Source organism: Osmerus eperlanus, chromosome 3 (assembly GCF_963692335.1).
Source record: "Osmerus eperlanus chromosome 3, fOsmEpe2.1, whole genome shotgun sequence".
NCBI lineage: Eukaryota > Metazoa > Chordata > Actinopteri > Osmeriformes > Osmeridae > Osmerus > Osmerus eperlanus.
Genome location: NC_085020.1, coordinates 13,604,862 through 13,624,347, shown reverse-complemented (window position 1 = coordinate 13,624,347; position 19,486 = coordinate 13,604,862). Strand labels below are relative to the sequence as shown.

At 40.5% G+C, this 19,486-nt stretch overlaps 1 protein-coding gene and 1 long non-coding RNA gene across 4 annotated transcripts in view; one reads left to right on the top strand and one right to left on the bottom strand.

Moving 5' to 3' along the window:
• Positions 1 to 1,855: 1,855 nt before the first annotated feature.
• Positions 1,856 to 4,049, bottom strand: LOC134017612 (uncharacterized). Of its 2 annotated transcripts, XM_062457448.1 has the most exons (7): positions 3,929 to 4,049; positions 3,515 to 3,844; positions 2,944 to 3,045; positions 2,554 to 2,729; positions 2,395 to 2,497; positions 2,187 to 2,297; positions 1,856 to 2,061 (listed from the first exon to the last, which is right to left on the bottom strand). In XM_062457448.1, the coding sequence occupies exons 2-7, from the start codon at positions 3,647 to 3,649 to the stop codon at positions 1,915 to 1,917; spliced, it is 774 nt and encodes a 257-aa protein (XP_062313432.1). In that variant the 5' UTR covers positions 3,650 to 3,844; positions 3,929 to 4,049; the 3' UTR covers positions 1,856 to 1,914. The 2 variants fall into 2 exon arrangements, with proteins under 2 accessions (XP_062313432.1, XP_062313433.1); XM_062457449.1 differs by lacking the exon at positions 3,929 to 4,049 and having other exon boundaries at positions 2,944 to 3,418; positions 3,515 to 3,644.
• The window catches only part of LOC134017618 (uncharacterized), a 50,515-nt gene continuing 33,575 nt past the window's right edge, over positions 2,547 to 19,486 (top strand). Inside the window, exons 1-3 of one of the 2 annotated variants that reach the window (XR_009929774.1) lie at positions 2,547 to 3,092; positions 3,254 to 3,426; positions 3,525 to 3,580. This is a non-coding gene — a long non-coding RNA (uncharacterized LOC134017618). Of the gene's footprint in view, positions 3,427 to 3,524; positions 3,581 to 19,486 lie in introns of both variants that reach the window. The other variant, XR_009929773.1, reaches the window with a different exon arrangement.

Sequence of the window (19,486 nt, the reverse complement as noted above, 5' to 3'; positions counted from 1 at the left end):
ATGGGTTTCATAAAAAGTGTTACATTTTATAAAATAAATTGGCAGTGGCTGAACAATGTAACAGAGGTTGACATAATTGCTGCATCTTGACAACTCCTGAATGGTCCTAAACACGTTTGCTACACCTGTAAAAGAGTAGGGAAAATGTATGACAGTGTAACCAATTAGTTATATTTGTACAACAACAGAACTGATTTTATGAAACGATTTCAGAACTGATTTGACAAATTATATAACATATGATATACACAGCTATATACAAAACAACTTTATACAAAACAACTCCACAACATACAAACCTACTCTGTGTCCTCGAAAATCTGTAAAATACTTAAAAAACAACTTTACAGCAAGAAAAGCTCGCGAGTCATTTCGTCAGCCATTATTTTTTAAATGAAATGAAATGCCAGAGAACAGGCTCTGGAAAAGCTGCCGAAAGGGCTCCTCCTCTTCCGCTACGTAGCCAATATGGCGCCCGTTTAGGGCGAGTAGTGTCCATCGTTGTACACTGCATTTTATGACCGTTTGCAGTGCGTCATCCGGGTACTTTCAGTGCACTGAATTCTGCTGGTTCTGTCAGTGTAAGTGCCCTAAGCACTGAAAGTCAGTGCTCGAAGTGCACAAGTGCAGGGTAGTAGACACAGCCTTGGTTTCTTATATACTACAACAATACGTGGGAAGATCCCAAATCAAACACGTCGAATCTGGAGCAGACGCCATGTTGTCAGAACAATCAGCTGCACTTGCACTGGTGACGTCACTACATCTCCAAGGCAACATATCAACGACATCAATTCGTCTTCTGTCTGCTTCAGATACTTCTTTAAAACGGGAAGCGATTGCGTGGCGTTTGCGGACCTGTGCAAAAACCATATTTGGTTGTTTTAGTTTTTGGGGGGGCAATTTAGGCTACTTTGTTGCCGAGCAGATGCCACGTTGTTAAGGTCAATGGCTACATCTCCAAGGCAACCGCTTGTTGCTAGGTCCGTAAAAACGTTTATTTATCTCTGCGAACTTTCAGGAGGTATATAAACAGATTTATAAACTTTTGAGAACGTCTTCTGGACCAATAGGAACAGCGTATTGGTCCAATTATTACACTAGTATATAAGAAACTCTTTTACATTATTTACAACAGGCAGGCATGATGAATGAAAACACTTACCACACCTCCTGCAAGAAACCAGGGGCTCGACTCCCTTCCGGATGGTCCTCCTGCAGATGCAGTGCACGCTAACCTCCATAGCGTACACTGGCTTGGCCGTGGGACACCGTGTGGAGCTGGAGAATGGTGTCAGGTGCCCAGCCTGAAAGCAGGAAAAGAGGTGGTGACGCATAGCTGACTGTTCATACTCCACGCATGCTGGGTCCTCACCTCTGCAGAGAGCGAGACTGTTTGCGATTGCAAACAGCCCACAATCTGAGCTGCCTCTCTGCTGCTGGACATCAGGCCACTGCAGGCGGACCTGGGGACCTGGGAAAGACAGAAGACCAGTTATTAGAGAAATGAACTCCTCGGTTTTGCTGTGACCAGAGGAGTCATAAACATTAACTGTACCTACCTTGCAGTTGATGTTACTTACCGTTACCCAGTGGTTCGCACAAACATTTAAAATCTGAACAAACCCCTGGGTTGATGCAGGCACAGAGGAGAGGAAGGCGAGGGATGCTGTGGCGTAGAGGCCTCCTACATGGGGATGTTGTGCCTGTAAGAGAGCCTGAGAGTGGTCAATGGAAACATCATCCAGCCAACAACATGGGGAGAGAACTGTGGCCCTTAGTACCTCCACCCTGCTCAATGAAGCTGGACAGGCCAAGCCCCGCTTAACATGATGACATCATCACAGTCCTGGACATCCTGAGATAAGACAAATTGATTAATAACATGATAGGCATCAACAACCTCATGTTTGATTAAAAAAAATGAATAGTGATATAAAGCAACATGAAGTTTACCTGAAGACAGTCCTCCTCCAACTCTGAGCACAGAGGTTCAGGCCCATACAAACACGCTGTCTCAGATGGATGGGACACAGGCTCCTGGAGTCCAATGCATGTAGCCTAAAAAACACAATAATGTTAGATTATAGGGACTGGCCAAAAGGAGTAGATGCTGTCTTGTGACAGTATTCAGCCACTATAATATAGCATTTTTTAAATGAGTGCAGAATGCTTTTTTTATGTACCTGAAGTGAGTCCCCCTCCGGCTCAGAGCTCAGCAGTTCAGGGTCATCAGAACCCACTGGCTCGGGTGGATGGGACACAGCTTCCTCTTTGGGGGGGCTAGCTCGGAATCTTTGTGTCAATCACAGAGTAACAAAGAAATGTTATCTATCAGATGTGGTGTCATAATGATTTTTTGTATTGAGAACTGTGCTATAAGTTACACTCACTCTTCCGCAGAGGCTTCACTGAGGCATAGGGTGTCCTGGTCTTCAGTTGTTGGCCGTCCAAGGTCTCCAACTGCACCAAGTTGTTGTCTCCAACCTCAGTCACCCTAAAGAAGACATGCTATAATGGCAAAACTGGACATCACTACCTAAGTCTATTTACGGGTACTTCGTTGGCCAGTCTGGATCCATTGTGCGTCCAGGTCTCCCACGCTTCCTCTCGTCCTTCTTTAACACCTCCATGCCTGGGAGGACTTTGAAGCGCTTGGTCCCCTTCTTGGTCCTCCTCCGGTAGGCCTCCTGCTGTTTCTCCTGGGCTTTCTCTACGTTGAGTCGCACCTTGACCGTTCAAGAGAAAGGAAAGCAGCTAAACTTTATATTGTCTGTTTTATAACTTTGTGTCTGTGATGCATTGTTATTACGTTAACAATTACTTAGCATCACTCAGATGGGTGATACACATTGGTGTTACAGAAACTGAGTGCACCGTGTGGTGAAAGGTACAGTGCACAGTTGTGTAATATGTGATGTAACGTTAGGTCATTTCTCGCACCTTGTCGAAAACCTCCTCATCATTGTTGGCCCTGGTCTGGAGGTAGTCTTCGAAGGCGCCGTCACCAGGCCCGTCAACCTCATGAGGAAGGTCACCTATGATCTGAAATGACATGATAATACAGAACATGCAGCAGATAGTTGCGTGAAGTTAGTGTTTTTTTTTATTCTATTGCAAATATAGCAATATTTGAGAATAAAATATCAAAAGTTGACATACCTCGGTTGACAGCCGTGGCTCCCGACCATACATCAGTCGGTAGGGTGAATACCTGGTGGAAGCCTGAACACTGGTGTTATGTGCAAACAAGATTACCTTCAGGTTATCCTCCCACCGTTCTTGATGCCCATCCAGTCTTCCCGATGGCCCTCTTCAGCGTCTGGTTGGTCCTCTCATCCAGTCCGTTAGTCTGGGGATGGTAGGCAGACGTGATCCGATGCTTTGCCCCCCAGTTCTCGAACAAGATCTGGTCAACCTAAATAAGTACAAATGTAATCATTAGTTTGGTTTATGTGTGTAGTATATCCTCAACACTTAAGAAATCCCATGTTTTATTTATCATCAACTTGACCTTGTTCCAGAACTCTCTGCCCTGGTCCGTCAGAATGACCTCTGGTGCGCCATGGGTGTGGAATATGTCCATCAGGGCCTGGGATGTTGCCACGGCAGTCTTGCTCAGCAGTACATAGAACACAAGAAAATACATGGAGCTATAATATAGCTGTTATATTAAAACATTAATTTTCAAGGAGAAAATTGAGATACAAGTGTCTACTAAATGCACAGATGTAACTCACCTGGATGGGAATGGCCTCCACCCACTTGGTGAAGAAATCAGTCACTGTGAGGCAGTAGAGATTCCCATTCCTGGATGACTTGAACGGTCCGATGAGGTCCACACCTGGCATACAGTCAAATACATGTTTATGGCGTTAAGTAATGGTGGGAAACTGTTTCATTTAAATGTGGAATGAGTAGAACTCACCAATCATGTACCAAGGTGAAACAGGCTTGATGCTCTTCAACTCAGATGCCTCTGTCTTCACCTTCTCGAACTTCTGGCAAGGCACACAGGTGTGGACCTTGAAACAAACGATCAAGAGCAAGTTGAGATAATGTTTGCTCCTTAGCAGTGTGTCAATAACAATATTGCTACAGTTTGTAATTGATATAGGTTTTTTTCCTACCCAGTCTTCCACATCCTTGACAATGCCAAGCCAGTAGAAGCGCTGGTTGATTTTACCCAACATGCGCTTCACTCCGAAGAGGCCGGCGTGGACCTCGGTCAGAACTGCCTCACTTTCCTTGTCAGACATGATGACCCTCCTTGGTGGCTGTGGAAGAAATTGCGATTTCCGGTGTGCTTACATTATTCACTAATCAATATAACTAGTCATTGGATACTAGTTAGTATGTTCTCATGTAAGCTTGCTATTAATAAGAGTAGATTGTGTCTATGTGTCAGGGTTAATAGATGTTTGTGATCAGGAGAAAGTACTGGGTAAACGTCCTTTGTCATGACTACAAGGAGAGCGCCAACTATGATCTCTAGTCTGAGTGGTCATGTGTTGGGAGCTGTGAATCTCTTCCTCTGAGACTGTTGTAACGTCATTACTGCCTGACTGTCACTATCTATGTTTACATTCCTGTGCCCTATAAAAGATGGTCCTCCGGCTTTCAGAGCTGAGAGACATGATTGAGACCTAAGCCTGGTGTTGTGTTGTCATTTATTGTCAGAGGTCTGGTTTTCTCTCCTAATCTGCAGATTTATAATACTTATTAAAATCCAGAACTCAACTGAACTTAGTCACTCCGTTTATGAAGAGACGGACAAAACACTTTCTTCATCATAGCTGACCATCCTTGGCCCTCAAATACATGCAACCATTTAGAATATAAAAACGGTTAAAGACAATTGTCTTAAACAAGTCTTAAAATATTTAAGGTAAAATAAAGGAAAACAATTTAGTAGTAGTTAAGATTATTTATATCGTATGGTTAACAAATCTTACCCTGGAGCATGAATTTATCAGATGATCTCCGGAGGGAGCGCTTGTGCCCAGGAGAGGCATCCTCCTTGTACTTCCCTGCTGAGAGATAATTAAAAATGTCACTGAAGGATGACATATTTAAGTACTTCAATTACAAAATGTCTAAGTATTAATTAATATAGCCAAAGTATAAATGTCTGTCTATTTGTTTTGTAACTATAGGTTCTATATGTATTTCTCTATTATTCTGTAAGACTATCTAAAGCTAACTGACTAGCTAGAAAGTTTCAACTAAATCTTAAACTTCTAAATCAATCAATTAAACAGCCAATATTACAATATAAACAATCGGAATTACAAAATGTTATACTGATATGACAATATGTTATTCTGTAAACTAGTGTAAAGCTAGCTAACTTGCTAGTTTCAAAAGTCTAAGTTACTACTTCAAAATAAATCAACTAATTACTTAATAAAAACAATATACTGTATAACTATGACTAAGAACTAAATGTAAAGGAATGATTTTAGGGTTATCTGGTGTAGATTGTCTCTGGGTAGATGTCTTGATCTGGCCTTGATGCGTCAGCAGATAAATGACAGTGTGTCAGGGTTAATAGATGTTTGTGATCAGGAAAAAGTACTGGGTAAACGTCCTTTGTCATGACTACAAGGAGAGCGCCAACTATGATCTCTCTAGTCTGAGTGGTCATGTGTTGGGAGCTGTGAATCTCTTCCTCTGAGACTGTTGTAACGTCATTACTGCCTGACTGTCACTATCTATGTTTACATTCCTGTGCCCTATAAAAGATGGTCCTCCGGCTTTCAGAGCTGAGAGAAACATGATTGAGACCTAAGCCTGGTGTTGTGTTGTCATTTATTGTCAGAGGTCTGGTTTTCTCTCCCAATCTGCAGATTGATAATACTTAGCTCAACTGATAATACTCAACTGAACTTAGTCACTCCGTTTATGAAGAGACGGACAAAACACTTTCTTCATCAATTGGCGTTGTCGAGCAGCAGGATTGCAGAACCAGATCCAGGAGAGACCCACGGCAGCACCAGTATAAAGCAGAACCTGTGGTGCACAAAACTAAATGGTAAGGGGATCCTTTTCCAAAACCCCATTCACGGACTGCTTTATGCTTGGTGCGCCTGCTGTCCCTCTGCGATGCTGGTAACGTAAACAATTTAAGAACCTTTTATTGTGACGTTCAGTTGGGAGCCTGGTCTTAGCAGACCAGAGTCTGCTAGGCCTCAACAGGAGGAAGATAATATTAGAGTTTTGGTTTAGTAAATTTGGGTCATTAATTGACTTGCTATTTTTACTTTGTCTTGGTCAGAGTTGGCAAACTCTGATAGCGTACAAGAACTCTGGTCGTGTGAAGTATTGAAAAAGTATGTAAAACAATCTGTGTTCTTGATCTGAGGCAAAGGATCTGTTAAGAGAATACGTCCCATACTCTTGATCTGGGGGAAAGGATCTGATAACAGAGCGTATGGTTTTACAGATGCAGACCAGGGGTGAACCAAACAAGGAAAGATATGTGTTTCTTTTAAAATGCACGTTTACAGCTGAAAACTTTAGTTGAACAGAGATCTTATGTTGGTTTGAATTGTATTAAGTTGAATTGTAACTGTATTAAGTTTTGTGTTGGGCTTTTCTCTTTTGAACAGAGATCTTAGTGGGACTTTAATTTTGGTTTGAATTGTAACTGTATTAAGTTTTGTGTTGGGCTTTTCTCTTTTGAACAGAGATCTTATTGGGACTTTTATTTTGGTTTGAATTGTAACTGTATTAAGTTTTGGGCTTTTCTTAAGACCAAGCACAGTAGGTGGGCGGTCATAATGTATCAGGGTCACAGGCTTTATGCGAGAGACCAACTTTTAAGGGTAAAGTGGTTTTAAACAAGTTAGGGATACTTTGACAATGTAAAGGGGCAGTTAGGCTTTTAACTGACAAGCTTGGCATTTAATGATCAGCGACGGACACAATCAAATACTAAGGGAAAGATATAGACTGGCAGTTTATGAATTAACTCGTCCCTTTTAAGCACGAATTGTGGTTATTTTGTTACTTATGAGGTAACGGAGTTGAGGAAATTATTGTATGCGCGTTCCCATAGAGTTGGGTCTTTGTAGGCGCGTCCCATGATCAAGCGCCGGAGGGCGAGGATAGTTTGGCTTGAAAAAGGCCATATTTGTAGTTCACTACCACATGATATTGTAGTTCTTTTATTCTTCAATATTGTGACCGTTTTACAGTGCTATGAGATTGTGCGACTGTTTTATAGTGCCATGTGATTTTGTGACTATATTCTAAAGTGTTGTGTGATTCTTGCTGCAGTAAATCATAAGAGTTGGCTACATAGCCTACCGTTATGAGATTTGTTACAGATACTTTGTATTCAGATACATTGTAATTCAGTATGGGTAATCTAGCTTCCAGTACAGGAGCGATAGAGACGTTGTTAGTCCAGCCCGATATATGATTTGATTTACATGGAATTCAAGCAGTGTCAAGCATTGAGAGATTAATCATGACCCGAGACATTGTTTTCCGCTGGAGTGAACGTTTGATGTAAAAAAAAAAATATATATAGGAGAATTTAAAAGCGGTTTTGAAAGACAAGGAAACAAGTCGGACGTGTAAACAATTTGTCAGCTGGCCAATGTTTATGATATGGTTAACTGAAGCTAAGAGACGACGTGGCATTGTCTATCTTGAGAAAATACAATCAGATCAAGCTAAAACAGATTCTGATAGAGAAGCAAGAAATGACCCAGAGCGTCTTGAGACAGAGAAAAGATGATCAGACTGAACAAAGTCATAAAGTGAGGGAACTCAAGACATTTCTCGGGGGAATGTCCCTGTACTTACTGTAAGTCGCTCTGGATAAGAGCGTCTGCTAAATGACTAAATGTAAATGTACAAGAGAAGGTTTATATCACAGCAAAACATGATGGGTGAGGTTAATCAGGAAGGCCTGTCAGTTGAACCCCCAGGTATCAATGAACCCTATGTGTGCATATCCAGGTCATGATGTATGACAGCCTATGTACCTTTATCGCCCATGGTCAGTGACTGAGCTGAGGGAGCTAGGAAAAGGATTTCCTGACATGAGAGGACTCAGCAACATTTCTAAGAGATTTTCAAATAGTTATCAATGCCAACATACCTACCTTTATTGATTTGAATCAAGGCTTAGAGGGTGAACTCCAGACCGGTATGTTGAGAAAACTTAAAGCATAGATTTCTGATGGTGTTTAATGGCAGTAATACTGGAGGGGTGTTGCTTGACTGGAGCAAAGTGTATGATCGGAAACAGAAAAGATGAGGATCCTACAGATGATCTGGAAAGACTTACTAGGATTTTTTTTGTTGAAAAAAAAACATTCTGGTTTTACAGCAGCTGCATCCCCATGCCACTTTATCATGTGTTCATATGTTGATTGCTTCCTGAACTCCAGGTAGAAGTTAAGAAACAGGTTCTAAATTGGGAGAACAAAAACTGTTGATATGATTATGGATTATGTCAAACATAATTGTACATTGATGCAGGAGAATGCAGGAAAGAAAGTTGAGAAATTAATGACATTGCAAATGAATGTCTTACGGAGAATAATAATATGTACATTTAAAAAAAAAAAAAATAGGTTCAAATCATTGAGGTTAGGCTCCTCTAAAAAATAGGGTTAGAGTCCCTGAGGTTAGAGTCCTCTAAAGTAAAGAAAGAAATAGGTTCAAATCCTTGAGGTTAGAGTCCTCTAAAAATAATAATAATCAAGAATACGGGAGGCAGAGAGCTTCTCTTTTTCAAGTAAGACCCAGAGCTACTAGGTTAGCCAGTTCAACAGTATACAGTACCCAAATCAATGAGATGATAGTGGTAGTTTCTGGGGTTCCTGTGGACACAACTGTCAGTTAGCTCTTATGGGTGGATAGATGGATCTTTGAAAGATGAACATGTATTTCATTAAGTAAGTAACAAGTAAATCTGTTGGAAAGGAATTTGTTGTACAAACTGAACCGAAATGAAATGCACTACTGACCTTTTCTTATCTATTCCTTAGGATAAAGAACACTTGATCTAGCAATCCCATACACATCCCCCAGCAGTGGAATGCAGAGATTTTAGCGACCGCAGATGTGGCCTTGCTAGAAGCTGGGCCTGAGCTACTGTGGTCCACACACGCTTATCATATTGGGTGCATTAAGAATGCTACCCCAGTTGTTATCATTGTTTGTAGTACGACTCTTGAGAACCGTACCTCAGTATGCTAGTAATAGAGAAGTAGGGAAAGGTATTGTCCCAGTTATTGATGCTTTGTTGAAACAAGGAGTCATAGGTAGACTTAAGGTCAATTTGATCCTTTAAGGCTAATAAAATACTTGGAAGTTTATTATGGGTTTATAAGCAGGTAATGCCTGTGTTATAAATCCTGTTGTGCCGAACCCTGTTACGATACTTAGCAAGTAACCCTGTTACTTTCTAGCTCTGTGAATGACTATTGTTTGCTTTCTTTTCTGTTCCCATTGCAGAAGAGAGCCAGTATCTGTTTGCATTCACGTTTTGCCAGGTCCACTATACATTTCAGTTCTACCACAGGGGTACACCGAATCACCTACGTTGTTTAGTCAAGCATTACGAGAGGACTTCCAGGATGTCACCTTAGCAGCCGGCTCTACTCTGGTGCAGTATATTAATGACCTTTTTTTATATGTTCTAAGAATCTTGCCTCCTGCCAACAGGACACTATTGCTGTGCTACAGGCACTGGCTGAGAAGGGCCACAAGGCCTCAAAGGCAAAACTGCAGTTATGGTCTTAGGAGGTCAAGTATCTGGGCCATACACTCAAAGGTACAGAGCATCTATTGACGCCTGATAGAGTGGAGGCCATCCGATGGATACCGAAGCCTAGAACACCAAAACAACTCAAGTCTTTTTCTAGGTTCAGCCGGGTATTGTCGTTAGTAGATCCTTGATTATGCTGTGTTGGCTAGACCTCTCCTTGATTTAAGGAAGGAGACTGATACTCATTTGTTGTGGAAAACTGAAGCTGATAAATCATTTGTATCTCTCAAGCAGGCCTGGGCCCAGGCGCCAGCTCTCGGTCTGCCAGACTACACCAGGGTGTACTGACCCAGCAGTATGGTAATCTTAAGAGGCCTATTGCCTATGTGAGTTCTTCTTTAGATACTGTGGCAGCAGGTTTCCCCCCGTGCTTACGAGCAGTCTGTGCTGCGGCAACATGTGTGGAAGCAACTTCAGATATAGTGCTGGGGTCGCCATTGGCAGTGATGGTTCCTCATGCAGTAAGTGCTTTTCTGTTACGCACCAAAACTCAACACCTGTCAGCCACTAGAGCTACAAAGTATGAACTGTAATTGTTGCCCACCCCTGATGATGGTGAACCACATGACTGTGAGATGGTTGTCGATAAAGTGCTAACACCCAGACCTGATATGTTTGACAAACCTATGGATAATGCTGAACTTGTGTTGTACGTAGATGGATCTTTATCCCGAGCATGGGATGGCTCTCTAAACTCCGGATATGCGGTCTGCACGGACTCTGCTAATATCACAAGTATGGCTGCTCACATTAAAACATAATGTCAGCTTTGGGGGAACCTGAAGCTAGGAATTTTGCTGACTGACCTCCTCTGTTCGGGGTTTCTTTTTCGACTATAATTCAAATAGGAATCACTGGATTGGGCATGTTAATCGTTGTTGTGCTGATTGTGTTTTGCGCTTGGAAGATGTGTACTGCCTGCTGTGTACAGTAGGCTCTCGTAATGCTGCCAGTAGCCCAAATCAAGCCACAGACAAAAGCAAGCAAGACTGATGATAACTTTATTGCCCTAGGAATGATTGAAATGTCTGATATGTAATCTCAAGTACCAAGTGACTATTTTGCCAATGTAATAAAGATGGCCATTTGCCTCCTTCTATTTTCCAACTGATATACAATGCTGTATGCAATGTGAATAGATCTGTCCTTGACCACAGATCAGTTAACAATAATTAAAGATGGTTACTTTATTACTTTTTATACTGTTTGAAATACTCTGAATTTAATGAACAGTGTTTGACCTATACCCTGATGTGTTGAGCTCACGAGAGCATGACCAGTGGGTATGTCCAGCAGAGAAATATGCCTATGTTTCTAGAACTATTGATAAACTGTCATTATGCTGTTTGCTTAAGAAGTGAATATCTAGAAGCTGGTTCTTTTGTGGGGTCTTAGGAAATGCCTGTGTTACTAGGATGAATCAGAGGTCACAATATCGCCAAAGTGTATAATGCCATGCAACTTTGAACAAGGAAAATAGAAGGAGCGTTAAGGTCATTTCTGGGAGCCCTATCTTGAGAACTAAGCAAAAAGCTATTCCCTTCATTGACTTTGTACCTTTTCACCTGTGATTGGGTACTACCTAATATTTCTTCAAATCCTATAATCATGTATGCTGTGCTGAGTAGTTACAGATACTGTATTGTTTGATTGTTAAGGTTTTTAAATGGTATGAAACTTGTGAAATGTAAGGCACTACAGCAGGCCCCAGATAAACAGTTGATGAATGGTTGTTGTGTTGACGTTAAACGTCAAAAGGGGGGGACTGTGGAAGAAATTGCGATTTCCGGTGTGCTTACATTATTCACTAATCAATATAACTAGTCATTGGATACTAGTTAGTATGTTCTCATGTACGCTTGCTATTAATAAGAGTAGATTGTGTCTATGTGTCAGGGTTAATAGATGTTCGTGATCAGGAGAAAGTACTGGGTAAAAGTCCTTTGTCATGACTACAAGGAGAGCGCCAACTATGATCTCTCTAGTCTGAGTGGTCATGTGTTGGGAGCTGTGAATCTCTTCCTCTGAGACTGTTGTAACGTCATTACTGCCTGACTGTCACTATGTTTACATTCCTGTGCCCTATAAAAGATGGTCCTCCGGCTTTCAGAGCTGAGAGAGACATGATTGAGACCTAAGCCTGGTGTTGTGTTGTCATTTATTGTCAGAGGTCTGGTTTTCTCTCCCAATCTGCAGATTTATAATACTTATTAAAATCCAGAACTCAACTGAACTTAGTCACTCCGTTTATGAAGAGACGGACAAAACACTTTCTTCATCATGGCTGACCATCCTTGGCCCTCAAATACATGCAACCATTTAGAATATAAAAACGGTTAAAGACAATTGTCTTAAACAAGTCTTAAAATATTTAAGGTAAAATAAAGGAAAACAATTTAGTAGTAGTTAAGATTATTTATATCGTATGGTTAACAAATCTTACCCTAGAGCATGAATTTATCAGATGATCTCCGGAGGGAGCGCTTGTGCCCAGGAGAGACATCCTCCTTGTACTTCCCTGCTGAGAGATAATAAAAAATGTCACTGAAGGATGACATATTTAAGTACTTCAATTACAAAATGTCTAAGTATTATTTAATATAGCCAAAGTATAAATGTCTGTCTATTTGTTTTGTAACTATAGGTTCTATCTGTATTTCTCTATTATTCTGTAAGACTATCTCAAGCTAACTGACTAGCTAGAAAGTTTCAACTAAATCTTAAACTTCTAAATCAATCAATTAAACAGCCAATATTACAATATAAACAATCGGAATTACAAAATGTTATACTGATATGACAATATGTTATTCTGTAAACTAGTGTAAAGCTAGCTAACTTGCTAGTTTCAAAAGTCTAAGTTACTACTTCAAAATAAATCAACTAATTACTTAATAAAAACAATATACTGTATAACTATGACTAAGAACTAAATGTAAAGGAATGATTTTAGGGTTATCTGGTGTAGATTGTCTCTGGGTAGATGTCTTGATCTGGCCTTGATGCGTCAGCAGATAAATGACAGCTCGAGCCGATGACGGTCCAAAACTGTGAGAGCGAGCCTGAGGTAAATTGTAATTTTGAAGCGCCTACCTAGCAACCAGAATAGCAACCAGGACATTTCCCGCTGCTGGCACGCGTAGATATCTCAGGAATTTAAGGTCGGCATAGCGACGGACGCGTCCTTGCATCGGAACGGCATTGTGACGTCAGGTATGACACTATTTGGCCCTAGGACACTATTTGGCCTGACAGTACCCTTCGTTGACAGAAGACACTTTTTCCCACAAAAACGTTGTAACCTCCTAAACTGTGCAACGGAGTGTAAATAAAAATACAAGCAACTCAATCGCTACCAAGACAAAACTTTTGACACCTAGGTTGTCTATGTAGGCCAAATATTGACTGAGTTTTAGGGGGGAAAAAAGAAGAAAAATAATAATAACTAGAGAGGGTACAATTTCTGGGGAAATTGTAGGGTGTGCTTGCTTGCGTCGGTTGCACAGGGGTCCGTTTTTTAATGACATTTTTTTTTTGCTGCTCATTTACAACTGAAAATACGAGTGAAGTGTAGAATGACATAGATGTCTTCTCATTTCCCCTGCAAGAGGCAGCCTCATCGTTGAATCAAAACGAATAAATTTGGCAGACCGGTGTAAAAATTGACCTAATCTCTATGACTTAAACGTCATTTTAAGTTTTTCCCTTCTCATGATATTTTCAGGCATTTAGCCTACTCATTGCATTCATTCATTAATAAAGAACCCCCTTTGAAGATTATTCTACGACGTTACCCGGCAGTAGAAGATGGAATCGCGATTCAAACAGTACCATCTGCTAACTGAAAATATGCCCCCCAAAACGTAAATAAGCTTGACATTTATTTAGTGGATAATCGCTCATTCATAAAAAGCTCACTGGTAGCGATCAAATGTTTATTTTAACGATTGAAAACAGATAACGCTACATCATAGACCACTGTAGTATGTGTTGGCCGGGCAACACAGGCTAATGTCATGATGCTAATACTTCAGTGAAATAGTAGACTACTGTTTCCGAAAGTAGATGTACTTCCTTAATAATATCAGCTTATACTGTACATTACACATCACAATTGTCTGTCAATTGAGTTTTAGGGGGGCAAAAGTAAAAAATAAAAATAATAATAATAATATATATGTGAGAGAACAAAGGTTGTGCCCTTGCCGAAGGCAAAGCACACCCAATAATAATATATATGTGAGAGAACAAAGGTTGTGCCCTTGCCGAAGGCAAAGCACACCCAATAATAATATATATGTGAGAGAACAAAGGTTGTGCCCTTGCCGAAGGCAAAGCACACCCAATAATAATATATATGTGAGAGAACAAAGGTTGTGCCCTTGCCGAAGGCAAAGCACACCCAATAATAATAATAATAATATATATGTGAGAGAAAAAAGGTTGTGCCCTTGCCGAAGGCAAAGCACACCCAATAATAAGTATGCAGAATAACAATAGTGCCCAATAAGAATCGATAAGAGAATCGATAAGGAATCAAATTGATAAGCAGGAATTGATAAGGAATCAGAATTGTTAAAATCTTATCAATACTCATCCCTAATCCTCACACAAACTATCAAAATTATTTAGATTTTCGAAACGGTTTGATCGGTACAGCCAATCAAAATCTGCGGCAAAGCCGGCAAACAGGAAGTTGGGTCGTATCTCAGCAAATCTTTGATGGATTCAAAGCTCCATTTACTCAGAACCCTGTTCTGAGGATGTCTAAAATGTTTTTTGTTCATTTTACCTGCTTTACCGGCTTCACCTCATTGCTGCTTGCAGCTATATTTTAAACTATGTTTCTTTTTAATTAGATCTTCAAAAGCTCTTCATGATGTTTGTGACTAATTAAACTGAATCAAGCGTTTAGTCACATCTGCAACCGTTACCCTCTTAGGAGAATTATTGGTGGTGACAGTTAACACATTTTTCATCATCCAAGACCCCGTTTTCATTAACATGATTCACCAGTGCTGCAATTAAACAGATTTTACTACCTCAATATGACAATCAGATTGATATGATATAAAACCTCATCTTTCTAAAGATTTCTCGACACAGTGACAACACCTCCTGAGTGAACTGAGTTTTAATTAAAGCCTAGACACGAGCTAAGGATGAAGTCTTCACAATGCATTGCCTTGTCAGAAGCCTCTTAGGAGGCAGAGAGAGATATGTGAGGTTATTTACACCGAGATGGAAGTTAATCTGCGGTAATACTCTTAGATCTCTAATCAAATAGAGAGAGATTGTAAATATCACTCCAGAGTAATCTACCTTTTCTTGTGCACTGAAGAGTCAGGTGAGGGTGAAGGTGCAGACCAACACCTGTCCATCTTAACAGAAACCATGATAAGAACATCCACAACATCTACATCATGTTGTTATGTCATTAGTCTTTTATTGTGGTTGGAGATATGTTCACTGTTATTCCTGTTCAATGGTGCTGTGACAGTGCAATTTCTCCTCTGGGAACTGGGATCTATATATCTATTTCTGACTGTAGGCACCTTATTAATAACAATATGACTGTGGATTCACCAGAGACATCTTAACCATTGACTGATGTATCTATAGAACCGAGCACATGACACTATTATTTCTGCAACTTCCATCCAAAGCATACTTCATCCTTGACAATACGTATGATCTCCAGTTGGACAGGTGGTCTCAAAGTGATGTGAACTGCTTTAGAAATACCAGTAAGAAATGGACTTCAAAGAGAATATATTTCAAGCTTTGATTTCTAGTTAAAGACTTTATCGGGAAAAAAGGTAAAAACATACACTGAGTTTATTCAAAAAGGTAGCTATCTAGTCCTATGCTTGTTATCCTGCTCTCAGAAAAGAACAATGTAAGTTACTATAGTTCAACCACAACTTTCTGAAAACAGAGAATTGGTCATGGGAACATTTTAGGGCACATCGACTGAGAGACTCTTGTCTGCATATTTCTTGGATTGCCAGGGTCTGACATATAGCTCTAGAAGGCCTTAGGAGACTCTGCTGAAGGGATTAAGTTCAAAGTCAGGCGGGACAATTACTCACAGACTCAAAGTCTTGGGCTGGGCAGGGGGTATTCTGAAAGCGGCAAGCCATCACCATGTCCAACAGGCAGGGAGAGGAGCAGCCGTACAGATTCTTCAGGTCACGTGGTTTGCATTGCCTGCCTCCTTCAAGGGTTGTGTTGACCAGTTCTTGGGGGTTATACACCTTGTCTGTGGGGTTATACACACAGACTGTCAGTTCATATACTCTATATTCAGGATCAGACAAGGTCCAGATTCTCCGCTTATTTTCTAGATTGCATGCAGTCTGCTCCGATGCTTGAACCGGATTGTTGTTGCAGAAGGTTACTGCAGGTAAGGGTCTCACCTTTGATGACCTCTCCTTAAGTCTGTTATCGTGGTGGAACTGGTTGTCATGTTGATGCAATAATAGAGGAAGAAGCAGAAAGAGCTACAGAAGGCCATGGTGCACAAGCAACATCTGAAAACAGAAGAACTGCACTTGACCATGTGTACCAGACCATGAAGGGAGGTCTTGTCAGCAAGCCCCTGCAGATAATTACACATTTGGCTCTTCTAGATTTTCAATGCAATAATGGTTTAATTGGTGAACTTGTCATTTCACTGCTCATCAACCATAAAAATTGCTGTGATTGAACTGGGTTTTGTACTGTATATTTTAGGCATTGAAGAGGCTGGATAACAATGTTCCAACCAACAACTGAATATAAGAAAACTACAAATGGGACATATTTGAGTGAAATCCATTAGCCTTCCAACTAACACACACATTTACTGTCCCATGATCAATTGTATCATAACAGGAAAAGGAGTTCGAAATCTCCACAGATTATTAACGAGCAAATGCAGATCAAAAGTAAAGATGTTCTTGTTTTGTGCTGAGAGCTGTTCTTACGGTGACATTTTTTTTTGTTGCACAAGAGTTATGAAGAAGACTCAGAGCTCGATTAACAAGATAAGAAGAGCATTCATGGTTAATATTAGGTGTGAATTTCTGTAAAAACCTCTTCAAAACTAAACTTTGTGTCTTTGAACAAATCATAGCCATCCTTGAGAAAATACAATCTTATAGTTTGTTGCTTTCCAATTATGCTAACTACCACTTTAAAGAAATTCAATGACAAACTGGAAACGAATGAGCATATGAATCACAAGATGGCCATTGTTGATGGATTATGAACAGATATCTCAATGTTTTTATCTTCAGTGCACCAGGGGCCCGTTCTCCGTATGTCGCTAACTCAGTTAGCTGGATTTGATTGTTGACGATTTGTCATTATCTTGGATTGTTCGGTTCTTCGAAGCTCATCCTGGACTTGCTGTCATAGCAACAGGTCCGTAAACTTAAACCTGCTCGGGAGCAGGTTTATTTTATGTAAACACGAATAGATTGAGGCTTTACAAGCAGAGGTGATACAGGAAGTCTGTCACAGACATGTCTTGTCCGTTTTTACTACAGGAACCTGTTGCAGAAGGTGCAAGAATAATTAGCAGAATTTAACATGAAACCGAATTAATTGCTCATTGCGTGATAGATAGGCTCCTTAAGCACAGCGCGATATGCTAGCCTATACTTTTTGAGAGGATAGCCTATCGTTTTTTTGTGAGGGTGTCATTTACATAATACATTTGTTGAAACCACATCATATGACATTAAAGATGATAAATGAAAATATGAAAGTATGAAAACAAAAAAAACATAGCTTACTGTAATAAGCGATAAAACGCGTCACTCCTCTACATTTAATTTGGTCTGCTACTTTTTGCCAGCCCTCTTTCTTGGATTTTGCAGACTTTGAGGTGTTCCTTGGCGTTCTGATAAAATCTTCAAATTCGGAGTAACCTTCGAGCAAGCTGTTGCTCTGTTGGCTCTGTTGCGGAAAAAAACAGGGCGCTCATTTTGGCCACGGTGAGCAGCCATAGACTTATGTGAGCAGCCAATAGCAGCGTTGCTGATCAAGGTTTCTACTATCGATACATACCCCCTTTTAGACCAACGTATAACTCAATCCAGCTATACTAATCATAAACAACAAGTGTGTTCGAAGAACCGAATTAGCCAGATCATGATAAGCAAGATGATGTCATCTTGGATGTGTCATTTGATCTCGGATGTAATAAGCGACGTACGGAGAACGGGCCCCAGGAGGTCAGTAATGCACAAACCATTGGGCTCGCACCCAACCAAGCTCTCCTCTAACACTATGAGTGTATCTCACTGGAGGGAGTGAGATACACTGCTGGTTTTGGGCTAAGACGAGCCAAAACCCTGCATGTCTTCTAAGTCATCCAGCACCAACACTCTTCTAACCAGTCTCCATCTGATGTGAGGAGAGCCAAAGCTCAGTGGGTCCTGTCTACTTTTTCTCCTCCCAGATCTGGTAGCCATCACACACTCAGGAAGTACACATTCAGTGCCACTTGCATTCTGCAAAGATGATGAAGGTGTCCTTGGCTCTAAAGCTTGTGTCATTCCTGTCATGTCAAAAAAGATTGTACCTTAACAGCCAGGTTTGCAAGTACATCTAATGTTTAATGTACAAAAAGAAATAATATATATTATGAGTAACCAAAATATTATATAAGTATAAATGTATTTTCCGATCATAAACCACCCAATGTATCAAAGCAAAAATGTCATTTACTTTTGTAATCCAAACAAAAACAACAAAACTGTTCACAACACCCTCTCTTCCTAAAAAAGAAAATGAAAACAGAATTGATCCAATGTTGGCGTTGTTTGCTTCAATTTAACTTCACAACCTTTCATTTTTCTCCTGTGTGTATACAGGTAACCAAGCTCTCTGCCTCGCGCCAAGTAAGTCTACAACTGCCATGGGTACAGTGGCCAGGAAATGTCGAACAGAAGCAACACTTTAATGGAAACCGTGCTCAAGCCTGGATAGCCTATATACAGCGACATCATAATATCTGCGGGAGGAAGATTGATGTTTGAGTATGTGTAGCAGACAGCATAGTCCATCTTTATAATACAAGGAGTCGGGAACTTGGAAACGCCAACAAAAATTTACTCTGTTGGACCCTGGTCATTGTTCTGGTCAGCTCAGGGTCCTGAATAAATTATGCTTTTATTTTATTTTCTAGGAAGTTCTTAGTCTCTGTTGCTGTAGATTCAAGTCTGTGGATTTAGCAGTGTTAATAAATACTAGACACTGAGGGGCAGGGACAACCTTAGTGGTGCCTGAACCTCTTCATCAAGACAAAGTACATTTGTCGATTATACAAAAATATTTACACAAGTCCAAGTGTTTCAGTATAAAATAGCTGTCATGAAAGATAGGAAACGGCTATCCTCATGGTATCCTAACGGAAAATAATTGATATCTAGTATATATTTATAGAGAGTGATGCTCTGTTTGATATTTTGTGCTGGGTAGACAACCCTAGATTCGTAGAAGGGTGGCGCTGTTTGTGTAATGAACCAGGATATACTATATTTGGTTATATGTTTTAATTAAATTAAAAAGAAAAGCCCTGGAAAGAAATGCAGACTCGGTGGTAGAAGGAGAGATGGTGAGGAGGCTGAAGACTGCCAGACATAAACTCACTTCAGAACAGGCCGACCATGAAAAACAGGGCACTGCTGGAAATAACTTATAGTA

What these genes read in the sequence shown, in the direction of transcription:
- LOC134017612 (XM_062457448.1), bottom strand. Translation starts at nt 3,649, where the DNA reads ATGTATTTTCTTGTGTTCTATGTACTGCTGAGCAAGACTGCCGTGGCA. An exon ending in ATGAGGAGGTTTTCGACAAG is followed by an intron (nt 2,730 to 2,943) that starts GTGCGAGAAATG and finishes TGAACGGTCAAG; the next exon opens with GTGCGACTCAACGTAGAGAA. An exon ending in GACTGGCCAACGAAGTACCC is followed by an intron (nt 2,498 to 2,553) that starts GTAAATAGACTT and finishes TGTCTTCTTTAG; the next exon opens with GGTGACTGAGGTTGGAGACA.